Source organism: Giraffa tippelskirchi, chromosome 2 (assembly GCF_054371585.1).
Source record: "Giraffa tippelskirchi isolate mGirTip1 chromosome 2, T2T-mGirTip1v1.2.pri, whole genome shotgun sequence".
NCBI classification, from domain to species: Eukaryota; Metazoa; Chordata; class Mammalia; order Artiodactyla; family Giraffidae; genus Giraffa; species Giraffa tippelskirchi.
This window is the reverse complement of record NC_137276.1, coordinates 235,247,232-235,274,671: the sequence shown is the minus strand read 5'-3', so window position 1 is coordinate 235,274,671 and position 27,440 is coordinate 235,247,232. Positions and strand designations below refer to the sequence as shown.

The 27,440-nt window shown below is 42.6% G+C and overlaps 1 protein-coding gene and 1 long non-coding RNA gene across 51 annotated transcripts in view; both read left to right on the top strand.

The window, feature by feature from the left end:
* The window catches only part of TBC1D5 (TBC1 domain family member 5), a 589,150-nt gene that overhangs the window by 308,863 nt on the left and 252,847 nt on the right, over positions 1–27,440 (top strand). For all 50 annotated transcript variants that reach the window (XM_081573339.1, XM_081573355.1, XM_081573315.1 and 47 more), the window contains 4 exons: positions 10,228–10,336; positions 11,812–11,901; positions 11,997–12,071; positions 13,135–13,202. In XM_081573339.1, coding sequence (XP_081429465.1) covers positions 10,228–10,336; positions 11,812–11,901; positions 11,997–12,071; positions 13,135–13,202 — 342 coding nt within the window. The remainder of the gene's footprint in view (positions 1–10,227; positions 10,337–11,811; positions 11,902–11,996; positions 12,072–13,134; positions 13,203–27,440) is intronic.
* On the top strand, positions 20,758–25,682 carry LOC145539378 (uncharacterized). The gene is made up of 2 exons (XR_014077750.1): positions 20,758–21,431; positions 21,501–25,682. It is a non-coding gene; the product is annotated as an uncharacterized LOC145539378 (long non-coding RNA).

Here is a 27,440-nt window from a genome sequence, read left to right as displayed (position 1 = left end):
GAAGAGTCAGACACGACTGAGGGACTTCCCTTTCACTTTTCTCTTTCATACATTGAAGAAGGAAATGGCAACCCACTCCAGTGTTCTTGCCTGGAGAATCCCAGGGACGGAGGGGCCTGGTGGGCTGCCATCTATGGGATCGTACAGAGTCAGACACAACTAAAGCGACTTAGCAGCAGCAGCAGCAGTATCACTAGGTACCATTCCTAATTGTAATATTTTTAAAAGTTCTGTAGAAAACAAATGAAAATTTTCTTCTGGTGCTGATTTTCAGTCTTACAGTAGCATTTCACAACTTTATGAAAATATCCCACTCATTCATTATGCGGTCATATAATTTTTTTGTGGCATTCATTTGTAAATGCCCGAATTAGCTAATGTACAAATTAGCAGAATAGCAACTAGCAAAGTAACAAAAGGTCTTTTGTGAAGTCAAGACTAGATTTGGGTTCTTTTGAAGAATATGAACTTTCAAGTAACATCAAATTTCAGCAGTGGAGAATACATCTGCACATCAACACAGGACTTTTTCTGAAGCATAATTTAATTTGGGTAAGAAGGTCATGAGAAAACCACTCATCTTCCACTGATGGGGAGCAGCTGTTTTTAAAAATTGGTGATAGAAGTACTGCTCCAACTGGTGTTGCATGGGAAGCAGCGTGCAGACTGGAACCAGGTCTCCGCAGCCTAATTCCTTCACTTCAGTGTCTTCCAGATGTCCAGTGTTAAAAACAGCAATCATCGCTCTTCTTTGGAAATGCAGCAATGTGTCATGTGATTTCAGTTCAGTTCAGTTCAGTCACTCAGTCATGTCCAACTCTTTGCGACCACATGAACTGCAGCATGCCAGGCTTCCCTGTCCATCACCAACTCCTGGAGTCTACCCAAACCCATGTCCATCGAGTCAGTGATGCCATCCAACCATCTTATCCTCTGTCGTCCCCTACTCCTCCTGCCCCCAATCCTTCCCAGCATTAGGGTCTTTTCCAATGAGTCAACTGTTCACATGAGGTGGCCAAAGTATTGAAGTTTCAGCTTCAACATCGGTCCTTCCAGTGAACACCCAGGACTGATCTCCTTTGGGATGGACTGGTTGCATCTCCTTGCAGTCCAAGGGACTCTCAAGAGCCTTCTCCAACACCACAGTTCAAAAGCATCCATTCTTCGGCGCTCAGCTTTCTTTACCATCCGACTCTCACGTCCATACATGACTACTGGAAAAACCATAGCCTTGACTAGACAGACTTTTGTTGGCAAAGTAATGTCTCTGCTTTTTAATATGCTGTCTAGGTTGGTCATAACCTTCCTTCCAAGGAGTAAGCGTCTTCTAAATTCATGGCTGCAGTCACCATCTGCAGTGATTTTGGAGCCCAGAAAAATAAAGTCTGACACTGTTTCCACTGTTTCCCCATCTATTTCCCATAAAGTGATGGGACCAGATGCCATGATCGTAGTTTTCTGAATGTTGAGCTTGAAGCCAACATTCTCACTCTCCTCTTTCACTTTCATCAAGAGGCTCTTTAGTTCTTCTTCACTTTCTGCCATAAGGGTGGTGTCATCTGCATATCTGAGGTTATTGATATTTCTCGCGGCAATCTTGATTCTAGCTTGTGTTTCTTCCAGCCCAGCGTTTCTCATGATGTACTCTGCATATAAGCTAAATAAGCAGGGTGACAATATACAGCCTTGACGTACTCCTTTTCCTGTTTGGAACCAGTCTGTTGTTCCATGTCCAGTTCTAACTGTTGCTTCCTGACCTGCATACACCTTTCTCAAGAGATAGGTCAGATGGTCTGGTATTCCCATCTCGTTCAGAATTTTCCACAGTTTATTGTGATCCACACAGTCAAAGGCTTTGGCATAGTCAAGAAAGCAGAAATAGATGTTTTCCTGGAACTCTCTTGATTTTTTGACGATCCATCGGATGTTGGCAATTTGATCTCTGGTTCCTCTGCCTTTTCTAAAACCAGCTTGAACATCTGGAAGTTCACAGTTCATGTATTGCTGAAGCCTGGCTTGGAGAATTTTGAGCATTACTTTACTAGCATGTGAGATGCGTGCAATTGTGCGGTAGTCTGAGCATTCTTTGGCATTGCCTTTCTTTGGGATTGGAATGAAAACTGACCTTTTCCAGTCCTGTGGCCACTGCTGAGTTTTCTAGATTTGCTGGCATATTGAGTGCAGCACTTTCACAGCATCATCTTTCAGGATTTGAAATAGCTCAACTGGAATTCCATCACCTCCACTAGCTTTGTTCGTAGTGATGCTTTCTAAGGCCCACTTGACTTTACATTCCAGGGTGTCTGGCTCTAGGTGAGTGATCACACCATCATGATTATCTGGGTCGTGAAGATCTTTTTTGTACAGTTCTTCTGTGTATTCTTGCCACCTCTTCTTAATATCTTCTGCTTCTGTTAGGTCCATAGCATTTCTGTTCTTTATCGAGCTCATCTTTGCATGAAATGTTCCCTTGGTATCTCTAATTTTCTTGAAGAGATCTCTAGTCTTTCCCATTTTGTTGTTTTCCTCTATTTCTTTGCACTGATCGCTGAGGAAGGCTTTCTTATCTCTCCTTGCTCTTCTTTGGAACTCTGCATTCAGATGGGAGTATCTTTCCTTTTCTCCTTTGCTTTTTGCTTCTCTTCTTTTCCCAGCTATTTGTAAGGCCGCCTCAGACAGCCATTTTGCTTTTTCGCATTTATTTTCCATGTGGATGGTCTTGATCCCTGTCTCCTGTACAATGTCACGAACCTCTGTCCATAGTTCATCAGGCACTCTGTCTATCAGATCTAGTCCCTTAAATCTATTTCTCACTTCCACTGTATAATCATAAGGGATTTGACTTAGGTCATACCTGAATAGTCCAGTGGTTTTCTCTACTTTCTTCAATTTAAGTCTGAATTTGGCAATAAGGAGTTTATGATCTGAACCACAGTCAGCTCCTGGTCTTGTTTTTGCTGACTGTATAGATCTTCTCCATCTTTGTCTGCAAAGAATATAATCAATCTGATTTTGGTGTTGACCATCTGGTGATGTCCACGTGTAGAGTCTTCTCTTGTGTTGTTGGAAGAGGGTGTTTGCTATGACCAGTGCGTTCTCTTGGCAAAACTCTATTAGCCTTTGCCCTGCTTCATTCTGTACTCCAAGGCCAAATTTGGCTGTTACGCCAGGTGTTTCTTGACTTCCTACTTTTGCATTCCAGTCCCCTGTAATGAAAAGGACATCTTTTTTGGGTGTTAGTTCTAAAAGGTCTTGTAGGTCTCCATAGAACTGTTCAAGTTCAGCTTCTTCAGCGTTGCTGGTTGGGGCATAGACTTGGATTACCGTGATATGGAATGGTTTGCCTTGGAAACGAACAGATGTACCATAGATGTCATCATGAACTTCAGTGTCATTGTAACTCTTCCTTGTGTTGGGGGATCGCATCACGTGTTTGTGAGTGAAGGGTGGAAGGAGGCAGGAACAGAGGGTGGGCTGCAGACAGAAGCGCAGGCAGGCAGTGAGAGTCAGTGAGCTGAGAGACAAAAAAGAGAAGCAAACTCTCACATGTGTAATCTGATTTTGCTTGGAGTGACTTTTACTTTGTGTTACCTTTCTTACAGAATCATCTTGATTTTTTAAAACCACTTGTCTTGTCTAACTTTTAAAGTATTTCTGTCTTCTTTGCCCAGCAACACTATATGAGTGTGTATCATATGCATATATATCTTTACATCCTGTGAACCTTTATAGTTGTTACTTTACAAAATGAAACGCATGTATAATTATCATCCTAAAGCACTTTGCGTTTCACTGTTGGATACAGGAACCACTAGTTTCGTGGGGCTGTTTAAATTTAGGTTTAAATTAATTAAAATAAGATATATCATTGTTCAGTTGCACTAGCTATATTTCACCTGCTTAGCAGAGTATTATATCTGACAGTCCAAAACTGTGGCTAACTCAGTTCTTCCTAATCTACCGTGTGGATATTGAGTTGGGGGCTCAAACTTTCTTGATTCACAGTTAAATACAAAGCCGAATCAAAGCATGATCATAAATTGATTTTAACGAACTGCCTCACCCTCAACTGTCTGCTACCTTTGTTTCAATGGAACTTCATCACATGAGATCATTTTTTCACCTAGAAATATGAAGAATATTACTCAGCCATTAAAAAAAATACATTTGAATCGGTTCTACTGAGATGGATGAAGCTGGAGCCCATTATACAGAGTGAAGTAAGCCAGAAAGAAAAACACCAATACAGTATACTAATGCATATATATGGAATTTGAAAGATGGTAACGATAACCCTTTATGCGAGACAGAATAAGAGACACAGATGCATGGAATAATTTTATGGACTCTGAGGGAGAAGGTGAGGGTGGGACGTTCTGGGAGAATAGCATTGAAACATGTATATTATCATATGTGAAACAGAACACCATTCCATGTTCGATGCATGAGACAAGGGCTCAGGGCCGGGGCAACGGGATGACCCAGAGGGATGGGATGGGGGGGGAGGTGGGTGGGGGGTCCAGGAAGGGGAACACATGTAAACCCATGGCTGATTCATGTCAATGTATGGCAAAAACTATTACAATATTGTAAAGTAATTAGCCCCCAACTAAAATAAATAAATTTATTAAAAAAAATTAAAAAAAAAAGAAATATGAAGAAATCCATTTTAGGCTTGTGAGTAATTGTGAGTTGTTTTTGTATGTATTTATATATGTATAAGTAATATGCCCTGATGTTTCATTATGAAGCGGGAAAAAGCTTTAAATAAAAGTAAGTTTTTAAAAATTCCTGATACAGGAAGCAAAAAAGCCAGTACAGTTTCTAATTGCCTTTTAGAATCTCTGAGTTCCCTCATTACCTGTGATTTAAGCTAAAAATGAGGTAATTACAGATAACATCAGTGTTTATCTGGTTGATCTCGACACCTGCAGTCCTAAGGTAGCTTTTACCCAGATCTGGGGCCACACTACAGTCTGATGCTGCCGTTCCTAATTTACGCTTCTCCCATTTCCTTTGATTTTTAAGTTAGATGTTCCTTGTTCTATTTCAATAGTATTTTAAAAACCATACCTTTAAAATGTTATAAAGACACATACTTTTTTATGTGGATATTGGAATCATGGTACAGTGCTTTAATTAAGAGAAATCTTTCCCTAATATATTTCTATGCAGTTTAAAAATTTGACTATGTCCTTTTTCCCTTTGCATTTGATTAAGCAAATATGATCATAATTAATGTGGCAGTCTTTTCACATATTGGCATGCAGTTTAGGATAGCTGAAACTCCAATACTTTGGCCGCCTCGTGCGAAGAGTTTTCTCATTGGAAAAGACCCTGATGCTGGGAAGGATTGGGGGCAGGAGGAGAAGGGGATGACAGAGGATGAGATGGTTGGACGGCATCACCAACTCGATGGACATGAGTTTGGGTAAACTCTGGGAGTTGGTGATGGACAGGGAGGCCTGGCGTGCTGCAATTCATGGGGTCGCAAAGAGTCAGACACGACTGAGCGACTGAACTGAACTTAGGATAGTAAAATTGTATAAACCATTTCACATCAGGTGCAGTTTTCTTACTTGTGGTTCCGCACCTTCAGATATTCTACCCATCTAACTCTGATCTTGTCCAGTTTAAAGATCACCTTTCCTTGGCCTGGCCTTTAGTCCTGCTGTTACTCTGGTCAGACCTCAAAGACGAGATGGCGGTGGTTGTCTGGCCATTGCTGAGAGCTCCTGTACCACCCTCCCCCTTCTCACAACTCCCCCTTCTCTGTGACAATGTCTCAGCCCTCCCTGTGGTGACAGCCCTTCTCTGTTCCACTCAGCAGCTTCATTATCTGTAAGAGCTAAAGTAGGGCCTCTTAACCGAGTGCTTGGAGGCCCTCAGTGCCAGACTATAGGTCGTCTGTGAGCTCTCCTCGGTCATTGTAGGTGTCAGGGTTTCTTATGTTAGCTCCATAGAGGCATGGTCCCTTGTCTAACGAAAACCAAACAATGGGGTGAAACCATCCTCATTTGGGAGAGCAATTCAGAAATTTTTTTATTTCAAAATTTCCATGTCATTTATGTGTGCTTCAGGTTACAAAAGTATTTAAACAGTTAAATGTAGAAGGTGCTAACCAGTTTCATACTAATTTTATGTGCATATTTGGGGAAGTATATTAAGAGATTTTATTTTCTTGGGCTCCAAAATCACTGCGGACGTTGACTGCAGCCATGAAATTAAAAGACGCTTGCTCCTTGGAAGGAAAGCCATGACAAACCTAGACAGCTTATTAAAAAGCAGAGACATTACTTTGCTGATACAGGTCCATCTAGTCAAAGCTATGGTTTTCCCAGTAGTCATGTGTGTATGTGAGAGTTGGACCATAAAGAAGGCTGAGCACTGAAGAATTGATGCTTTCCAACTGTGGTGCTGGAGAAGACTCTTGAGAGTCTAAGCCACTGAAGGTGTTTTCAGGGACCCGGTGCCCGCACTGCAGAGACGTCGCCACTGGGTGGCACCAGGGCCTGTTCAGGAGAGGTTTCAAGGGCCTGGTCTCTGTAATCTGTTCCGTTTGAGGCAATTAGGCACCTAAATGTCCCCTGTGTTCTTAACCACTCACAGCATCTGTTGACTTACCTTCTCAGTCCAACTGGTGAAAATGTATCTCTATACTTTTGGACCTCATGTTCAAAACCTTAAACTGTAAGGAAGGAAATGCAAGACATTCCTGTCTGCCTTCGTAAGCGCCGTTTTTGTCCTTTGATGTGTGGAGAGCCATGCTGCCCTTTGCTGTTGTCAGCCAGTCATTCAGGAAGTCCTGCCCCATATTCTCATTCTTTCTCTCTCGTGACAACTTACTTTTTCTGGGACTCAGTTTTGTCATTCATAAAGAGGGGTTAAAAATACTCAGGAGGGTTGTTGGAGAGGTTAAAAGTGATTTACCCAAAATATAACCTAACGTGAATGGATTTTTTTTTTTTAGCATTTTGAGAGCGTCATTGCTAGCTTTTGCTATGACAGACTATATAGTTTTATGTAAGACAAAGTTAACAACTATATCTTCTTTACTTGTGTAAAATAAACGGAAAAATTCTACCGCCGACTCCTCAGTACTTAATATTCTTTCCCAGGTTCAGGATTGTTGGCCACCATTCGTATTTGTGATTGGGAAGAACTTTTATTTTGGTCCAGCTCCCCTCAGAGGGCTCAACTTTCCAACATTTTGTCCTCTATACACTGTTCAACCTCTGGAGTCTCAGTTTTTGGGGTGGCATTTCAGTGCCTGTGGGGATACTACTTACTGTGTTTTACACTGAATTTTAATTTTTTGATAAAAAATTATTTCTCCCTCCTCTGAACTGCCAGAGTGCTTTGCCTTAATCACATGATTATTGGTTTACACATCTGCCTGCTCCCTTAACTGAATGCTTTTAAAAATATCTCCAAGTGCTAAGTACACAGTAGGCACTGAATAAATGTTTATTATGTTTATTGTGTATCATAGTTTATTAATGAAACACCATCCCATAGAAGAGAAGACAATTAATAGATTATTTTGTGGCCTTTATGTGCCTCTGTTGTCGGAACTCTCCATCAGTTTGAGATTTGTGTCTTAATTAGAACTATAAGTACCTCTGAATAAATTTAAATAATTGTGAATTTCAGAGAGAATGTTTCCATTTCACATGCCTCAGTCTCCTTGTTTCTTTACCAACACTGTAATCAAGGCATGGGGTCTTATTTGAACTAACAAATAATTATCCGTCTTTACATAAGTGCTGTGTGACTTGACCTTAAAAAGCCGCCGAACTTGACAAGACGGCAGTGAATCTAGCCAGCTATGTCTGCTTTCACAGTGTGTGGGTGCCTATGAATCGGAGCTGCTTTTGGAAGAGTCTGGGGGAGTCATTGGCTCACACTTTACCTCTCTGATCTGGAAAGTACTGTTGCTTTCAGGCCATGGTGCTGCATGGTCTCAGACAAATTATTCCATTTGAAATCTGTGTTTTCTCTTCACAGACTATAAGCTATTTAAACAGAAGCACATTTTCTGAGATGTATGCCTGTATTGTTCTTTGTTCACTTTTTTTCTCATTTTTGACTAAAACTAAAAGCAAAATTTGAACAATGAGATGTGGGTGATATATATGAAGCTAATGGGAAATGAATAGTATATTTAAAATATCATAGATAATACACATGAGCTAAAGTAAGTTTCAAAAAACCCCAGGAATTGATTTCCTTGAACTGGAAGTGGGTAAGAATTAACTTAAGCATGAAAACAATGTAAAGAGAATCAAGAGGAAATAAATGTTAAGTTTAAATTGTATATGAAGTTTCAGTGGTTTGAAAATCAAAATAATTAGGTTAAAAATACACATACATGGCAGACAACAGTGTCTTTAATGTATGAAACACCTCTCTTGGACCAATAAGTCTAAGTAAAAGCAGTGTTATAATTATTAACAACAACAATATTTAATTTTTAGATGTTATGATATGCTGGGTGCTCTTCTAAGAATTTGTCATATATTTTCATTCTCATAGTAATTATTTGAGGTGGCTGCTGTTATTATTACTCCATTTTCTAGATGAGGCAGCAGAGTCACAGGTTAAGTGAATTTGAGCATGCTTGCACACCTAGTAAATTATGTATGCACTGTTTCTGAATGCGTGGCTTTCTTTTTATCGCAGAAACGTGGCTCTGAGGTCTGTCCTCTTAGCCACTAGCCTATACTGCTTAAAATGGGCAAAGGGCAAGAAAGGACGTTTTAAAAAAGAATAAACTGGCCCAAAATCATGAAAAATTTTCTGTTTCACTAATGATACAGAAGGAAGTAAAACTCTAAATGAAGTTTGTTTTCTTCTTTGACTAGGGTGATGGAAATATGACATTTCCATGGAGTGGTGGTAGGAGTTTATTTCCCCCAGTGCAGCGCTGGCCCGCCTGCCCTGTGGGTCCTCCTCAGCCACAGGCCCTGCGGGCAGAGGCTTGGTGAGGCTGGAGCCCTCTGCTCAGGGCAGGAGCGGACTAACGTTGCCGCAGCTGCTCTCCTGGAGTGCTGGGTGTGGGAGACGCAGCTTGCCCTGCAGTCAGCGGTCAGCCTGCTGGGCTGCCGCTGGTTGGGATGCCAGATCTGAGGTCACCTCGTGTACGGCTTGTCTTTCCGAACACGAGTGGGGCCTGGCCAGGGACAACCACGCGCGTGATACAGAGGATGATCAAGAGGTTTCTCGGCTTCCTTTTGAGTTCGTCTTTCTGAAGAGAGTGCCAGGCTTGCAGCTTTGACAATAAATTTTACGTCATCAGTTTATTGTGGCACTATGGAATCAGAGGGAAATTTCATAAAGCCGCACTCAGTAGCCTCAACTGTTGACAAATGATTCTAGATGTTTAGTTTGGTACAAGATGCAGAGAATGTAGGTCTTCTTCCTTTATTCAAACTCAGTAACTGGTTTGGGACAATTAATTTCCAATTGTTTCCCAGTAGAGCAGATTTACTTGTATATTAATGAGGCACAGGTGTTGGGCCCCTGGTGTCTGCGTGCCTGGGAGGCATATTTCAGTTGTTTATCTCCTCAGCCATAGGTACGGCAAGGTACTCAAGCTTGCCTTTCACAGTTTTTACAGTGAGGCTGTTTAATTTTTTTGATTTTTTTTTTTCACATTTGCCTGCACCTGTTAAAATTTTAAAACTATTCGTGTAGAAAGAAGTTGCAAAGATTTCAATAGTAAATAGTACTAAAAATTAAAGGAAATAGTCTTCTATTCTGTTTAACTGCCCAGCCTTACGTGAAAGAGAAGTGAGTTGATTTCATGAGATCTTTCAGGTGAGAATCCAATATGATCGCTCAATGGCCCAAATTTTGGTTGTGTATTTTTGGAGCAGGTATATCTTTCTTAGTGTCTAAAGCAGTCATATTCTTGTATTAATATTCATTTTTTTTCTTATTGATTCACTGAACTGCACTACCAACATTTAAGAGGCAGTGGAGTAGCCTCCATAGACATTATGAATTTCAGTAGCTGGCATAATTATAGCGATCTACATATTCATTAAATCCACAGGAGAACTCTGTCCAAAAAGACAGCCATGCGTTCAAAAACAGGCAACTAAATATATATATTTTAAAAGTTGCATTTCTGAGGCTTATTTAAAGTTAAATCACTGTAGCACTCCTCTCCAAGCAGAAGAATTTTAACAGAAGGATCCCCATGCTTTGGTTTCTTGCATCTAGGAAAGAATGGGAAGAACTGTTTGTAAACAACAATTACTTGGCAACAATAAGGCAGAAGGGGATTAATGGGCAGCTGAGAAGCAGCAGGTTCCGCAGCATTTGCTGGAAGGTAAGAAGAAAATATTTATTTACAGTTTGTGGCTGCAGTCTATCAACACATTACCTGATGCCCTGGAAGATCACCCATGCGGGGGATCGCTGAATTTTCCAAGAGACTGCACTCGCGAGATTTTGGCTATCTAGGTTTATCTTTCATAGGACATTGGCTATCTAGGTTTATCTTTCATAGGACATTGGCTAATAAGGCTGAAGCAAACGCCTTAGTCCTGGATAGCTGGCGATGGTGCAGGAGTCATTTGAAATACCGGTCTTTTCATCCCATTTGATGATGCGGAACTCAAGCAAAGCCTTCTGGGTCCCCAGAGGCATTTACAGAAATGCTTGACGCTGGGCAGGGGGGTGGTGGGGTGAATGTTTTCAGATTCCTATTATATCAAGTGCTGTCATGTAGTCACCCTCCTTTTTTCCTTCACAAATAGCAGATGGGAAAGATATTTTCATATTTTCTGTACTAGAAACATAGTGAAGGGCAGCGAGAAGGAGAAGTGGAGAGAAATTAGGTCAGTTTCCTGCCAGAGGAAGACCATTGGTCACCCCCTGGGTAATGATGATCTGCAGTGTCTCTTTCATGGCTTGGAAATCTGTCCCTTTTTGTTCTCTCAAAATGAATCAGTTTAGATTGAGACTCACTTTTTAAATGACTTCTCTTGAAAGTTGTTTAGGGTTCATCTGCATAAATTGAGCAGAGCCCGCAAGTGAAGTCAGTGAGGAACACATAATGTATTAGACAGTTTGAAATTTAATAACGAAAGCACATTTTCCCTCCGCTCGGTGCCAGCAGTGAGGGCAGGGTCATGCTGCTCACATGTTCGTACAGGAGGCTTTGCCCCCCTCCCCACACCCATGTTGTTTAACTTTTTGAGTCTCCTTCCTTTGCTAAAAATAAACTCAAACCCAGATTTATTTTAATGTTTTATTAAACTGAATTAAATCAATTTTGTCTTTTTGAGAATGATTGTTAATTTTGTACACTGATTGCTAGTTGTAAATTGCATTTTCTGCTGTAAAAGGAATGACTTCACTGCTCAGGCTCGTCCTCAAATTGTTCTTCTCTGTCCGTTACCTGCTTGTTTGGAGACAGAGCTTGGAAACCTTGATGCTACAAAGTGGACCTTGTACTTGTTAATGCACTCCATCACCCCCCTTAATATACGACAGTAGAACAGATTGTACTTGAACCTTAATTAATTTTTCTTGTTTACTTTTACTGTAAATCTGTAGGGGAGATGGATTCCATCTTGTGGTGTATCTTTTGGGATCTTGTTTTCTGGCCTTTGTTCACTTTTGAAATTGTCCAAATTGATATATGTCTTAAATATCCCCACATATAATTGAGAGTTGGAATGGTGATATGAATGTGAAGTACCATCAATGTATCTTCTTCAGTTTTCAAGTGATGCCCTTTGGCATAGTTTCACACTTTCTTAGGATTTTTATAAAAGTTTTCCCTTTTTTTTTTGACAGCTCTTTCTTTGTGTTCTTCCTCAAGATAAAAGTCAGTGGATAAGTAAAATTAAAGAACTAAGAGCATGGTATAGCAACGTTAAAGAAATAGTAAGTTGTACTTTAAGTAATGTAATTGTTTTCTTAATTAGGCTTTGAAGACCAGTAGCTTCTGACCTTTGCGTGTGTGTTTTCTTTCTTTCCAGCACATCACAAACCCTAGGAAGGTGGTTGGCCAGCAAGACTTGATGATCAATAACCCCCTTTCCCAGGATGAAGGGGTAAAGTTGATGTTTATTCTTGTCTCAACCTTTCTTGCCCATCAGAGCATGCGTGTGTCTCATTATCAGTCACCATGAAAGCAGTGTTACTCTACACCAATAGGATGATTCTTTACCCGCTGGGTCAGTCCTCCTGAAGCCGGATGGGTGTCATTCCCTGCTGTGTGCCGACGGTGTTCCGGGGAGCCAGTGGTCGGTTTCCGGAGACTGGCTCCGTGGCGGGGAGGCCCCGGGGCTCTGCGAGCTCACGGTCAGAGAGACGAGAACCGAGAGCCGGTCACGGCTGGGGCCGGAAAGGCCGCCTCGCACAGAGCCTCCCTTCTGGCAGAAGTGAGAAGGCCGCACCCGCGGGGACAGCTCTCAGGAACCAGATAGCTGGGTCTCGTGCCTCTCTGGACAGGGTGGTTTTAGAGATCCTCCCTCGTATCCCGGTGAGGACGAGGAGGAGCAGTACCTCAGAGGTATTGTGAGGCTTCTTCCATTCCTTCTCTGTGCTGAAGGACATTTTTTTGTTTCGCATTTTCTGTATAAAATTAACATTTCTTTTCCTCGTACGTGTAATTATTATAATATAGTCTGTGAATATTAAGCAATTTTTAAAACTTGAAGTTCATATTTTAAGGAATACATAAAAATCTATGTGATTATGAAGCCAAAGCTTTGTAGAAAACATTACATATCTTTCTGTGTTGGCAATTCAGGTCAGGTTCAAGTGGGACCAGCTGGCCCGTGGTCCTCCGCTAATTCAGGTAGACCTTTTTGTTGTTGTAAGGGTAGCAGCAGACGTCTAGCAGTAAAAGTGGCATTCACTTTAAGTAGACAGTAGAAAATGTTAAGTATGCACAGTAATATCACTCGAGAAACTGATGTTAGAATGATTATGTATCTCTGAGATTAGACTAGATTTTAATAAAACATTTTCCAGTTCCAGGTTTTCTATCTGCAATGTGAAATCATAACTCAGAGAAGGATAAATTTTAATTTTTTGAATCATTAGATTGAGATCATAAACGTCAAGCAGAGATGCAGTATTGTTTTAAATAAGTTACTTTCCTTATTTCAGAGTCTTTGGAACAAATTCTTCCAGGATAAAGAACTTCGGTCAATGATTGAACAGGATGTCAAAAGAACGTATGTAGAACTATTTACACGTTACTTTCAGTAATTCAGACTGGTGTTACTTCTTTGAAGTTTTAGCAACTATACAATCTGTAGAGGAGCCTTAGTAGAATGCAGTATTCTACCTGTGTTAACAGTTATTTTGGCCAAATTTTGATAATAATAGTTACGTTCTATTCTTAAATTATAGACTTTTGTGTTCCCTTTGTCAAAATAAGTTACATTTATAATATTGGTAATACTACAATAATATGTGAATACTTAAATGTTTAAATCAGTTTTTGTTTCCAATGCTTGTTTGAAGTTATGCGCTTCTAATTAAGGTTGTATTTTGTAGTCTTAATACTAGATTTGCTGGAAAAAATTATCTTTTGCTTTACGCCTTTGAATCCCTTTCTAATCAAATTACTGTTTAAATGACAGGTATATTTTTACCCCCCTTTACTTCAGTTTCTCTTGACACCATTCAGGTTTGCAAACAACTCCAAATCTTCTCAATATTTACTATATGAAGTGGCTCTTTCTCTAGCCTGTAGTTAGTTTCTGTAACTTCTATGTATTGGACCTCGCTTTTGGGGTCATGTGATGAGGAGCACGTGGGATTCATGTGGGAGGAGCTGGGGCAGGTCCAGCAAGGTGTGCTCCAGTCCTGGACAAAGTAATTTCAGCAAAGGTCTTTCCCCCTTAGATGTCCGTTTCTGCAAAGCAGAGATAAATATCAGTCGAGTTCCCTTCCTCACCAGGGTTTGGGATGAGCCAGGTGTATGAGAGTCCGTACCTCCAGGGCTGCCTTCCAGGCCCTCCAGCGCCTCTGCCTGTCTGCCCCACCCCAGGTTCAGTCCTGCTCCACCGAGCGCACAGGCAGGCCCCTGGCTCCAACTCTGCTCTCTCTCCAGGCCCCAAACAGAACGGTCAGATGACGTGGGCTTGATTAAGGTCATACTACTGATTTAACAAATGGGATTTTCCACTTTAAATGGAAATATTTCAGAGGGGTCGTGGGTTCAGAGAACAGCCACACCACTGATGACTGGCCATGGTGGCGAGTTGGAGGCTGGAAGCGTGAAGCACGTGGGTGAGCCTGGCTAGGACAAGGACCCAGCCGTTTCGGGGCAGTTAGCCTCCTGAGTCAGGCCGTGGTGCTGGATCTCATCGGTGGTTTCAGAAGGCAGAGTGCTGTTGTTTTGGTTCTCAGGAGGAGGCCCTCAGTAAATATTTGTTGGATAAAACAAAAGGATGAATTTCCTCACCCATCACTTTAGTAACTAGCTGGGTAGTCAGTCAGTGGCAATTAAACAGGGTTCATGAAAACAAAATGCATAGTATATATAGTTTACCAAGCAGTAAATATATCTCTTTTTTAAAATGCTAGGCAGTTATCTTAGAAAACTTGATAGCTTATGTTTGAAGTGGCCAATAAGAAGAGTCTGAGTGTCTACCGTCGTCAAATGGAAGTGGGTGCACCGTGGCACTGGACAGGGTCCCACAGCACGGCCCCCTGGGCCAGACTGCTGAAAGAAGCGGGATCAGAAAGAGAAAGGGAAAGAAGAGGGTGGATAGCAAACCAAACAGTGAGTGGGATTGCAAGCCTCTGCAGCATCTGGTTCCTTAGATCAAACATTTCTGCTTTGCTGTGTGAGAAAATGTTATTTCTCAAAAGCTATATTCTGTGTGTTTTTCTTATAAAAATGTATGTGTGTCTGTGTGTATAACACACATACAAGGCTTTTTTTTTTTCCTTATAATTTGTCTCCACTGGTGCATTTTAATTCAGTTTACAAAGGCAAGATGCAGAGAGGGCCTCTGGGTGGAGAGGTTCATACCTCCTTCCCCAAAAGTCTCTCCCATGTCTCTGCTCACATTTTGAGGTAGTCTCCTAGCCATTTGTATATAAATTCTGTGGCAAGTAACTTAGCTTGTAGGATAAGGCTGTCCGTCTTATTTTAAAGCCACCGATTCGCCTAATCATAAAAGCTGAATAGCTTGAGTAATTTTACTGTTAATACTTTAGGCAGTACACCCTCCTTAGAAGGCACTGTGTGAGCTCAATCGTGTCTGACTCTTTGTGAACCCATGGACTATAGCCCGCCAGGCTCCTCTCCCATGGGATTTTCCAGGCAATAATACTGGAGTGGGTTGCTACTTCCTTCTCTAGGGATCAAACCTGTATCTCTTGCATCTCCTGCATGGGCAGGCGGATTCTTGACCGCTGCACTACCTGGGAAGCCTTTAGAAGGCACTTCATGATCCTAAATCCATGGTTTTCAACCCAGTCTGAATAGCAGCTTATAACGCAGTAGGTGGAGAGAGGGAGAATCACAGCTCCGTGACTGGTCACTGGCGGCTGTGGGAGGACTGGGTGGGTTTGGGTGTATATTTTACTGACGGTCTCCTATGTTTCAGACCTGTCCATTGCATGGGAGATCAGAACTAGGGGGAAGACAGATGAGTTTCCTGTTGTCGTGGGATGTACATTTTAGTGTGGGGCGCTGGGCCGTGAGACTTAGGCCCGTGTAGATACAGAGGGTCATGGTAGAGGGCAGTGACGACTGTGATAATCTTACACACAGCCGGACGGGTGGCTGCTTTAGGAGAGGCCTCAGAAAGGGCATCTCTGAGAAGGTACTGTTTGAGCTGAAACATGTTATGAAGCCAGCGATGTGATCTGGAGGAGGAACGTTCCAGGCTGAGAGCAGCCGATGCCCAGTCCTCAGTGAGAGCGAGCCGAGGACTGAGTGGGCTGAGGATCAGCAGGCCCGGCTAGGGGCGGAGGGTGGCCGCGGGGACATCTGGCGGGAGGTCCCGCCAACCGTGGCCAGGAGTTTGGGTTTGATCCCACCTGCAGCAGGGAGCCTGGAGGGTGCTGAGCAGGAGTGTGAGACCCGGGAGAGGGCTGGCTGCTGTGCTGTGGGCGGGGATGGAGGTGGGCATGGCCCCTGGAAGGGCAGCGGGCGTCAGCGACGTGGACTGAAGACGGTCTGGAGCAGATATAAGCTGAGAATGTGTATTGGATTCTTGTGGCTTTCTCCCATTCCTCAGTTCAGTTCCATTGTTACCACTGTTTGGGGCCCTTTTCACCTCTCACTTGGGAGTCTCTTACTTGTTTAACTGTTTCCCTTGACTCTATTAACTTGCTTTTCCCGTCCAACTCATGTGTTGAACCCTGTTTCCCTCAAACACGTTTCTAGCCCTGCCCCTACTTGCCTGTCTGGACCTTCTATGACCCTCTGTGGTTTTGCAGAAGACATGCTTATCCAGACTCCCTAACACACACACTGTTCCCTTTTCAGACTCTCCAGTTACCTTTGTGTTACTGACTTCTAGTTTAATTCCACTGTGGTCTAGGTGCGGGCATCGTATGATTCTTCTTCTGTCAAGTTTGTTAACGTGTGTTTTATAGTCCAGAATGGGATCTGTCTCTGAGAATGTTCTATGTGAGCTGGAGGAGAATGTGTATCCTGCTTTGTTGGATAAAAGTGATCTGTAGATGTCAGTTAGGTCCAGTTGGTTGAGGATGTTGCTTAAGTTCAGCTCTGTCCTTACTGGTTTGCTGCCTGCCAGTTTTGTCCATGTCTGATCAAAGGGTGTTGGAGTTGCCAGCTGTAATAGTGGATTCTTTCCTTTCTCTTGGGCTTCCCTGGTGGCTCAGAGGGTAAAGCATCTGCCTGCAATGCGGGAGACCTGGGTTCGATCCCTGGGTCAGGAAAATCCCTTGGAGAAGGAAATGGCAACCCACTCCGGTACTCTTGTCTGGAAAATCCCATGGACGGAGGAGCCTGGTGGACTACAGTCCATGGGGTCGCAAAGAGTCGGACACGACTGAGCGCCTTCATGTTCCCTTCTCTCTCCAGTGTCACTGCGTTTTCTGCCTTGCACAGTGTGATGCTCTGCCGTTAGGGGAGTCTTGTGGTGGCTTGTTTGTCTTCTTGTAGAATTGATCCCTTTATCATTAGTCAGCGCCCTTTTTTATCTTTCAGCTAGTGTTAGCATGGTATATTGTTCTCCAACTGTTTTCTTTTAATCTATATGTATCTTTATATTTAAAGTGGTTTCATAGGCAACAAGATGTTGGATTTTAAAATGATTTCTTGTAAGGCAAGTCTACTGACAAATTCTCTCAATTTTTGCTTGTCTGAGAAAGTTTTATTTCTCCTTCACTTTTTAAGGGTAGTTTTGTAGCACGCAGAATTCTAGTTTGGCAGGTTTCTCCTTCTCAAACACTTGACATTTTTCAGTTCACCTTCTTTTGTCTTGCATAGTTTCTGAAGAGAAGTTGAATGTAATTCTTGATTCCTGTATGGGTAAGATGAAGTCCACCCCCCACCCCCCAGCCCTTTAAGAACTGCATCTTTGATTTTCTGCAGTTTGAAAATGAGATGCTCAGGTGTAGTTCTTCTGGCATTTGTCCTGCGTGGTGGTTTCTGAGCTTCCCGGTTTTGTGCTCTGACAGCTGACATTAATTTGGGAAATTTTCTCAGTGATTGTTTCTTCAAATATTTCTCCTGTTCCTTTCTTTCTTCTCCTTCTTATATTCCTGTAATAGTCCTTGAATGTTCTGTTCTATTACTTTTTTCAGTCTTTTTCTCTTGCTTTTCAGTTGAGGATTTTGTTGAGATATCCTCTGGCTCAGATTCTTTCCTCAGCTGTGTCCAATCTATTCAATGAATCAACCCATCAAAGGCATTCTTTTCTGTTACACTGTTTTATACCTCTAAATGTATTTTTGGTTCTTTCTTAGGATTTCTGTTTTTTGCTTACATTGCCTGTCTGTTCTTACCTGCTGTCCACTTTATCCATTAGAGCCCTGGCTGTATTAATCATACTTGTTTTAAATTCCTGACTTCATAATTGCAATTTCTTTGGTTCTGATGCTTGCTCTGTGTCTTCCAGTTGTTTTTTCTACCTTCAGGTATGCCTTGTGATTTTGTTGTTGTTCTCTTTTGTTTTTATGGTAGCTAGATGCGCTGTCCTGGTTAAAGGGGCTGCTGTCAGTAGGTCGTTGGTAATGTGATGAGCTGAGGGGAGAGCGGAAGTATCCTTTAGGTATATGGTCAGTCATTTTGTGCCTCTGGAATGTGCCCTTCACAGTGTTTCTCAGATCGCCTGCCCCCCCCACCCCCCTTAGATGGACAGGATGGCTGTGGTGGGGGTTGGGCTGGGCACTTCCCTCTCCCCATGTCAGTTAGGGGCTGATGGAGTCTCGGCAGGTTGGGCTCTGGGCGAGTCGTTCTGCCCGCAGGCAGGCCTTGGTCAGAACAGCAGCGTCCCCCTCTGTCCAGGTTGGCCCCTTTCCCCTCCCCCTGCCATAAGCTGAGGGGATTTTTCTCTGATATTCACTGTGGGAACCTGGTTGAGCTTCTGGAAGTGAATCTCACAGTTTTGTGTGTGTCTCCCCATGGTGGAGTTTTGCTGGAGTTTTTAAGCCTCACAGGTAAACCCCATGGACACAGGGGCCTGGTGGCCTGCAGTCCGTGGGGCTGCAAAGAGGCAGACAGGACTGAGCACACGCCAGTGCCGTTTCTGCACAGGTTTTGCATCCCGTGTGGCTCCTCGGCCCTAATGCCACTTCCCCTACCACTCTCTGAGTCCTGACAACTCATCCTTGAAGCCTGACTTCATCACCACCCTGTTCTTGAAGCATGTTCCAGTCTTTACAACTGGAAATAATTTGTGCCTACTCTATGTTTCATTGGCATTTTCCTAATAACTTTGTAATGATATTACTTAAGTTTCTTTGATATTGCTCAAGTTTATTTAGACTTGCCAGTGTATTCAATCTGCCAGTGTATTCAGTACATTTATATTAATCTCAGCATAGCAGATGCCAAGATAAATATGGCGTGGGTCCTTAAGAAGCTCAAAGTCTAGTAGAGAAAGCAGACCTAAAAATTTTTACAGGATAGCAGTACTGTGATGGAAAGAGGACATACAGGAGCAACAAAGAAACTTGCATAGCTTCATGTTCTAATCCGGTAGACCTGTCTCAGTTTTCCTGACTCAGGACCCCATGCCTACCTAACTGTGCTGTGCTCAGTCGTGCCCGACTCTCCGTGACCCCACGGACTGCAGCCTGCCTGGCTCCTCTGTCCATAGGGATTCTCCAGGCAAGAATACTTGAGTGGATAGCTTCCCTTCTCCGGGGGATCGTCCCAACCCAGGGATCCAACGCAGGTCTCCTGCCTTGCAGGCGGATTCTTGACTGTCTGAGCTACCAGGGAAGCCCAAGAATACTGGAGTGGGTAGCCTATCCCTTCTCCAGGGAAACTTCCTGACCCAGGAATTGAACTGAGGTCTCCTGCATTGCAGGTGGATTCTCTACCAGCTGAGCTACAAGGGAAGCCCATGCCTCTTAATGGTGCTACTCTGTAAATACCTGAGTATGTTAACTCACTACTGAATGCAGTGTACAATGGGATCTCGGCCCCTGCTCAGTGGAGCTTGGGAAAACAAGTCAAATACTCTCCCAGGGGAAACATGGACATAAAATAATGTTTTAAGTTCTGTGCTCCTCCAAACAGTTTACTTATTTCTTTTATTTATTTATTTATTTTTTAATAAATTTATTTATTTTAGTTGGGGGCTAATTACTTTACAATATTGTAATAGTTTTTGCCATACATTGACATGAATCAGCCATGAGTTTACATGTGTTCCCCTTCCTGGACCCCTCACCCACCTCCCTCCCCATCCCATCCCTCTGGGTCATCCCATTGCCCCGGCCCTGAGCATTTGTCTCATGCATCGAACATGGAATGGTGTTCTGTTTCACATATGATAATATACATGTTACAATGCTATTCTCCCAGAACGTCCCACCCTCACCTTCTCCCTCATAGTCCATAAAATTGTTCTATGCATCTGTGTCTCTTATTCTGTCTCGCGTATAGGGTTATCGTTACCATCTTTCAAATTCCATATATATGCATAAGTTTACTTATTTCTTGTGCTTTCATTATGTTATTACCAGTGTCAAGTACTTGTATTGCTGTAACTTGCAAGGCACTGAGGGAAACAGAATAAAGGGTGGAAAATACCAGGAGGAAAAAAAGTACATACCTTGTTGTCAGCCCAGGTCTCATCTTTCAGACCTCATGATTAACACCTGGAGGGCATTTCTGTCTTGCTACAGAGTCAGGGTGGTGCCTAATAAATGCTCATTGATTGTGAATCCTATCACTTATGATCAGTGTTTTTCGATTTTAGTAATAACATCTCTAACATTTTCGATCTTCAGAAACATAAACACACTTAAAAATACTATTATCTGCCTTCTAGTCTGAGTTTAAACAAGATAATTTCATCTCATAAGCTGTGTTGTTTTCTCATTATAGAATTTATTTGATCTGAATATGTCACTGAATTAAATATTATCTTCTCTTTCAACTAATTTTAATATTGTTTTATTCTACTAACCTCTTTTGCCTCAAAAGGTTTTGTATTCATTTCAATTAATTGTTCCTTATCTCAACCTAATGAGGTTGTTAGTGTTCTCATTTTTATTACTGAATGGAGAAAAAAACTGATAATCAAAAGGTAAATCAAGTAGCTTCCAATTTATAGCATTTCTACTTCAGAACTTGAGCCGTCCATTCTGAACCAATGTTGCCATGCTTCCAAGGCTTAACATTATATGAAATTCAGTATTATTTAAAATGATGGGAAATACTGAGTTCAGAATAAAGTATCATTTCCATATTAGATACTAAAGAAGTCTGTTATTTGGTCTATCAAGGTCTATTCTAAAAGTATATTTATAGTGTCTATAATATCATTTGCAAATTAACATATTTATAAGCTATTGCCAAATAGTGTCTTTTCTTCAAATGCCTCTCTTGAATTAATGATTAAAATTCTCTAGCTTACTTTGATCATTGCAGCTGCGACGATATTTAAGGTTGGTCTGATTGCCTCTCTGGCCACCGTCTTCAGCTTCTGGTCTTGCATGGTTCTGGTTTCTGTAGGGTTTTTGCCGTTTGGACCCCAGGCAGCTCACTCTTCAGCTATTCCGCTCAGTCCCACGGTTTCTGTAGGGTTTTTGCCGTTTGGACCCCAGGCAGCTCACTCTTCAGCTCATTCCGCTCAGTCCCACGGTTTCTGTAGGGTTTTTGCCGTTTGGACCCCAGGCAGCTCACTCTTCAGCTCATTCCGCTCAGTCCCACGGTTTCTGTAGGGTTTTTGCCGTTTGGACCCCAGGCAGCTCACTCTTCAGCTCATTCCGCTCAGTCCCACGGTTTCTGTAGGGTTTTTGCCGTTTGGACCCCAGGCAGCTCACTCTTCAGCTCATTCCGCTCAGTCCCACGGTTTCTGTAGGGTTTTTGCTGTTTGGACCCCAGGCAGCTCACTCTTCAGTTCATCCCGCTCTGCCCCACTTGGTTCTCCAAGACACGATTAGATCTTTCACCAGCCTTCTCATTCGATGGCCCCTTTTGTTTGTACTCCCCGTATGGTCCGAACTTTAGACACTTTATTTCAACAAACTTTGTTTCCTCAATTTTTTTTATATTGTCATTTGATATTTTGTGGATTCATTAATAATTGCTAAAATTTTCTCTTTAAAACCATAGATGTGTACTGTCCAGTTTGGTAGCCACCAGGCACCTGTGGAGATTTAAATTGAAATTAATTTAGATTAAATAAAATAAGTCTTCATCAGCCACTCTCAAGTGCCAATGGCTACTGTATAATCCCGTGAACAGAGGAGCCTGGTGGGCTGCAGTCCATGGGGTCGCTAAGAGTCGGACACAACTGAGCGACTTCACTTTCACTTTTCCCTTTCATGCACTGGAGAAGGAAATGGCAACCCACTCCAGTATTCTTGCCTGGAGAGTCCCAGGGACAGAGGAGCCTAGTGGGCTGCCGTCTATGGGGTCGCAGAGTTGGACACGACTGAAGCGACTTAGCAGCAGCAGCAGCAGCAGCAAGCCAGCCCAGATACAGGATATTTCTATCATCATAGAAAGTTTTGCTGGACAGTACTGTGAAAATACATTGATTGTTGTTAATATTTTTGTACTGTATATGATAGGAATATCTGCATTTTATTTTTTATTCACAGTGAACTTCTAGAGATGGCCTGTGCTTAATATTTACTTTTGTTTCCTGTCTCTGCGCTTAAGAAACCTCCATGAGTTTTTATAGTGTACAAGTCTTATTTGAGTTTTTGATCAAATTTAGTTATTATGTAGTGGATACTGTGAAATTAGACTACTTTGTGAATGTTTTCTGTATTAATAATATACAAATGTGATTTTACAAAAATTTTTTTTTCTCCTTATTTAAAGTCCATCTTCTATACAGTTCCCATTTTTCAGAGAAATAATGCTGGTTCTCTAACCCAACAGTGGTTGTCACATTAGTGCAAAGTTAAGATATCCTAAATGTTGGTGTCTTTTATACAGTTTTCTCCAAGCCCCCCCCCCTTTTTTTTTTTTAGTTAAATAAAAACCAAATTCCTCAGGGAAAGAAAATTTTACAAGCAATTTCAGAGCAGAATTGATTTTGGTGTGTGTTAATGCAGACAATCTGCCCAGTGTTAAAATGTTAAAGAGAAAAAAAACCACACAGGCTGCCATGTTCGTGTGATCACACCAAAATAGCAGCTTGTATTTGTATTTTCAGTCTCCTCGAGGTGGACCGCAGGCGCACAGCGCCGCGTGGCTGTGCGTGGTGCTGTGCTGTGGCCCCGCCTGATGCCGGCCCCGTACACGCTTGTGCACGACCCGCCCTCACAGATGCGCTTGTTCACAGCGCGGAAGTGCAAACGACAACACAAGCCGCTCTCTGCGGGTTGTCGGCAACCTGTGTGTGTGTTTCTGAAATACTAAAGAGGGGGAGAGGCAGACTTTGAGGAACACAAGAGACAATTCCTCCGTCAAATGGCCTGTAGTCCTTCCTCATTTCACAACTCTTAAGGTAAAAGCAAAATATTGGATTCTCGCAGTTGCCTCTATATATTTAGAAATATGTATATCCTGTACTGCTCATGTTTTTGACATGTATTTTTCTCATTTCTGCTCTATTTAAGCATGCAGATTCTTACTACATGTTTGTTCCAATTTACGGGATATTTTTAAGCTTAAAATTTTTTTTCTAGCACTTGCGTGAAAATGGAGGTGTGTCTGCAGCAGTCGTGGGGCTGGGACAGCGCCGGCGCCCCTGGCCCCTGGAGCCTGGAGGCGGCGGCCCTGTAGCGGCCGCAGAGTCCGCCCTGAGCTGCGGGCCAGAAGCGTTCTCCCTGGGAGATCTGCTGTGTAAAGGAAGCCAGCGTCTTTTAGCACTGTTTATATTTCTAAATTGTAGTTCCACAAACTGACTATGAAGAGGTTAAGAGGTCAAGTCTGCTGGGTGGCAGAGTACTTCCTCATGCCGAAACATTCCTAGTCGGCCCAGCCGGGTCAGTAGAGTCACAGTATTTTAGGAACTTTCATGCAGATTTGGGATTGACGCTACTTTAATACTTCAAGGATAAATGCTTTAAATTGCTTTAAAATTTTTTCTTAATTGTTGAAATACTGCAAAATGAAGTCTTTCAGTGTGACAGAGCCTTGCACTTAAAGTGCATATTTCTGTCTGCCTATATTTTTTTTTCTCTTAATTTTTCCCCTTTATGGTATCAGTAGAAAGTTTTGTTTTTTTTTTTCCTTTATTTGAGGCAAGGAGGCAGTGGGGTTGCTTGCTGTGTAACTCGGGGCATTGGAGAACTAGAAAGAACCGTTGCTGACCACCTCTCTTCAGATGGTGACAGACACCACCCTGAAACTCCAGTCCCACTGCCTCTGTCCCCACTGTCATTCTTGGACATTTCCAGTCATCCTAAGTCTTCTCACCTGGATGGTGATTTCAAACTCCCACCGTCCCTGTTAGGCTTGGAGGTTGTTCTGCTATCCTCTTGGGCTGGATCACACCCTTGTCATCACAACAGATTTCTACTTTCTTTTCTTTGCCTTTTTGTTCACCTCTAGTTTATGGCCTGTGAAAGTTACATAATGCTCTTATTGTCATACGTTGCACAAAACAAAGGCAGCAGAACTGTGGTCTAGCCTTTCATTAGCTTTGCCTTCTCGCCTCCAGTCCAAGTTCGACTTAACTTTCATTTTTCATTGGTTGGTTGGTTGGTTTGTAGGTTTCTGGACTTACTTATTTATTCAGCAGATACTACTCGAGAAATTACTATGTAGCAGCTACTATTATAGAAGTTGAGGATCCTGATAAAGAAAATAGTGCCTCTTCCATTCTTTTACAGAACCCTGCATATTTTATTGTAATATCTCCCTTTTAAAAATATCTGTGTTAATATCTGTTTTCTCATCTAGATTTTCTGAAGTACTTATTTTACGTTTTTATATTTTTGCTATTCCCCAGCACCTGGCATCTATAATAAGCATTGTGTCATTGGTAATCATCTTAAGTCCTTTTATTTTGCAAGTGCATAAAGTTGAACCTCAGAAAGAATGACTTAAGAAAATATAACTTGTTAATGGCTGCAGTGGAAATACTACCTGGGACCCCAGGTCTTTCTGCTAGTCTATAATATTTTATGCTAATCTTATTTGCCTGAATTTACCACTTTTTTTTTTTTTTTTCAATTCAAGAAGCTTTTTATGGAGCACCTTCTGTATGCATAACACTTTGTGGGGCAAACAGGAGGTGGAAGCATGAGGGGGCGATTCCAAGTCTTACTCAGAAAGCTGTGGAGGTTAAATATGCCAGTATGGTTTCTGCCCTCTGGGTTCATGTATTCCAACAGAGTGTTGCTCAACCTTGGGAGTATTGATGTTTTGGACCAATTGATTCTCTGTTACGAGAGGCTGTGCTGTGCAGTGTGGGGTGCTTAGCAGCGTCCCTGACCCCTCACTACTGCAGCCTCTGTCAGGCATACTTTTTAGGTCTTTCCAGGGCGTTGGGGTGTCTTGTCTAACAGGAGGGTTCTCTGAGGCACCACTTTAGAGTTTTCTGAGAGCTTAACAAAGGATTTTACATTCACATCCTTGGTTTCATCTTTCAGCCTTGTTTTTCTGTGTCTTATGCTTGATCTTGGCCCAGAAGTAAAGTCTTAATGCTTCACGTGTGACTCGAGAGCATGAGAAGGAGACAAGGTTGTATTTTCAAGCCCAGCGTGAAAATGCCTTCGTGTTGAGCAGTCCTTCCCTCCACTTCCCTCTTTCCTTCTGTTGTTAGGGAGGCGCAACCCAGGGCCACCTTGTGCAGTGCCCAGACAGCTTGATCACCTGGGCACTAAGTAGATCTGCAGTATTCCAAAGAAGCAGAGGCTGCTGTGCTGCCAGTACACAGTAAGGGATCTTTGTCTCCACTTTTCTTACGATGTTTTCCTCACTTTGACTTTCGCCCTCACTGACAGCCTCATGGGCTGTCTGGCTGGCTAATCGTCTCTTTCAGATCCTTTAGTCTTGTCACTGTGGCTCTGTGCAACGTTCCAGCTCCTGTCCAGTCCCATAGCTACCTCTACCGCATATTAAAAAAAAAAAAAAGAAAGAAACAACCCAGTTTCAGGTATTAAAAGCTGTGTTCATTATCTCTTGCTACATAGTACATCAACCAAGACGTAACGCCTTGGAACAGCACTCATGTATTTCGTAGTTGCTGGACCTCGGGTTTGGGAGCAGCCGAGGTCCCGGCTCTGGGACCTCTGAGCTTGCAGTCATATGTCAGCTGGAGCTGGGGTGGTGTGGAGGCTGGTGAGGGCTGGAGGACCCATGTGGGTCTCTCCGTGGTGCTGCTTAAGTGTCTTTTCTCTAGAGGAGTCGTCCCCCCTAATGCAAACAACCCAAGAAGGAAAGGCAGTGTGTTAAAGAATTGGCAGGTGTATTTTTAAAACCAGCACAATCCATATGCAGCCTCCCAGGTTTCCCAGATGCCCTTTTCCGCTCTGTGCAGCCGGAAGCGGAAGTGTGGGCGGCGCCTGAGGGTGGGATGCTCTCAGGAGCAGGCACTCTGTGGTCGCCTGTCATGGCCGTTCTCGTTCCAGCGGCCACGGCTCACTGGGGAGGATGCTGGGAGGTTCAGTCCGGCTTCCTGCCTGGAAAGAGGAGAGGGCAGGTTTGGTGGAATAGGCGGATGGTGAAGTCATCATCCCAAGCAGGGAGGACAGGAATAGAAAGCGTCTGTCCTCCTTTCATCCCCGTTCACCTCGCTCCTCTGGTTTTTGCTTGATTTTTTTTTTCTTCAGTTTTCCTTTAATAAAACAACAAACTAGAGTAAAATATTACAGTTATTTTGGTGTTTAATGGTATTCTAGGGAGTTTTCATCAGCTCATTTTAACTTTTAGATGGATGCTGGTAGTGGAAGTTCTGGGTTTGAAGTGTGGACACAGCATCAGTTATTGTTCCTGCAAGCCCTCTGGTGCCGCTCCATCCTCCTGCTTGGCGATAAACCTTCACCAAGGGCTTTGTTTTTTCCCTCGGGGGATCTTATTGAATACTTGCATCTCCAGTAATTCATCTGGGCCCAGTGCTTTGTCTGTTTTAATACTTCTAATTACCTAATTACATACCGTAATGCAGTGACAAAGCCCTTTGTCATTTCACTCTTGTCTTAACCCTTTTCTTGCTTAGGAAACACTCGTTTTGTCTTTGTTGTCTGGGGAACTCTCCGGCATGGATATACCTTGGCTCTTTGCCTCTTTCCCTTTCTTTTCTGCGTCATGACCAGGCAGGCCCTGTTGAAGGCCTTCCCGGTTGACTCCCATCAGGTACCTGGGCTCCTGGTTCTTGGTCTGAAGTTGGGGTTTTGTCATTCTGCCTCTCTCACTTCTTGATTCACCCCCATACCCTGCAGTCACACAGGAAGATATCCAGAAAGCAAGTAGAATAGTTGTCATAAACTGCTTTTGTGACAGAATTAGTGCCGTTTATCATTCATAGATCTTAGGTGTCCACAAGCATCCATGAGTAAATGTAATGGAAATCAACAGCATTGTTTCAAAATTATAGTGATCTGTGCTTCAGGATAACAAAATGGACAAGGGTCAATTTTTCTTCATATATGTATTTTAGATAATAGTGAAAGAAAACATGATAGAGTTATAGTTTGACCATTTTACAACCTCTGATGAATTAATCCATCTAGACAGTGATCATTGATTGTCACAGAAACAGAGAAAAGCTAAAAATCTCTGCCTCCTGATGAAAGCACCCAGCACCATCTGTACCCGCTGTCCACTTCTGTGGACAGCAGAATTAGTTCTGTTGATGAATCTCCGACTTGAGGAGGACTGAGCAGGCCATTTGTCT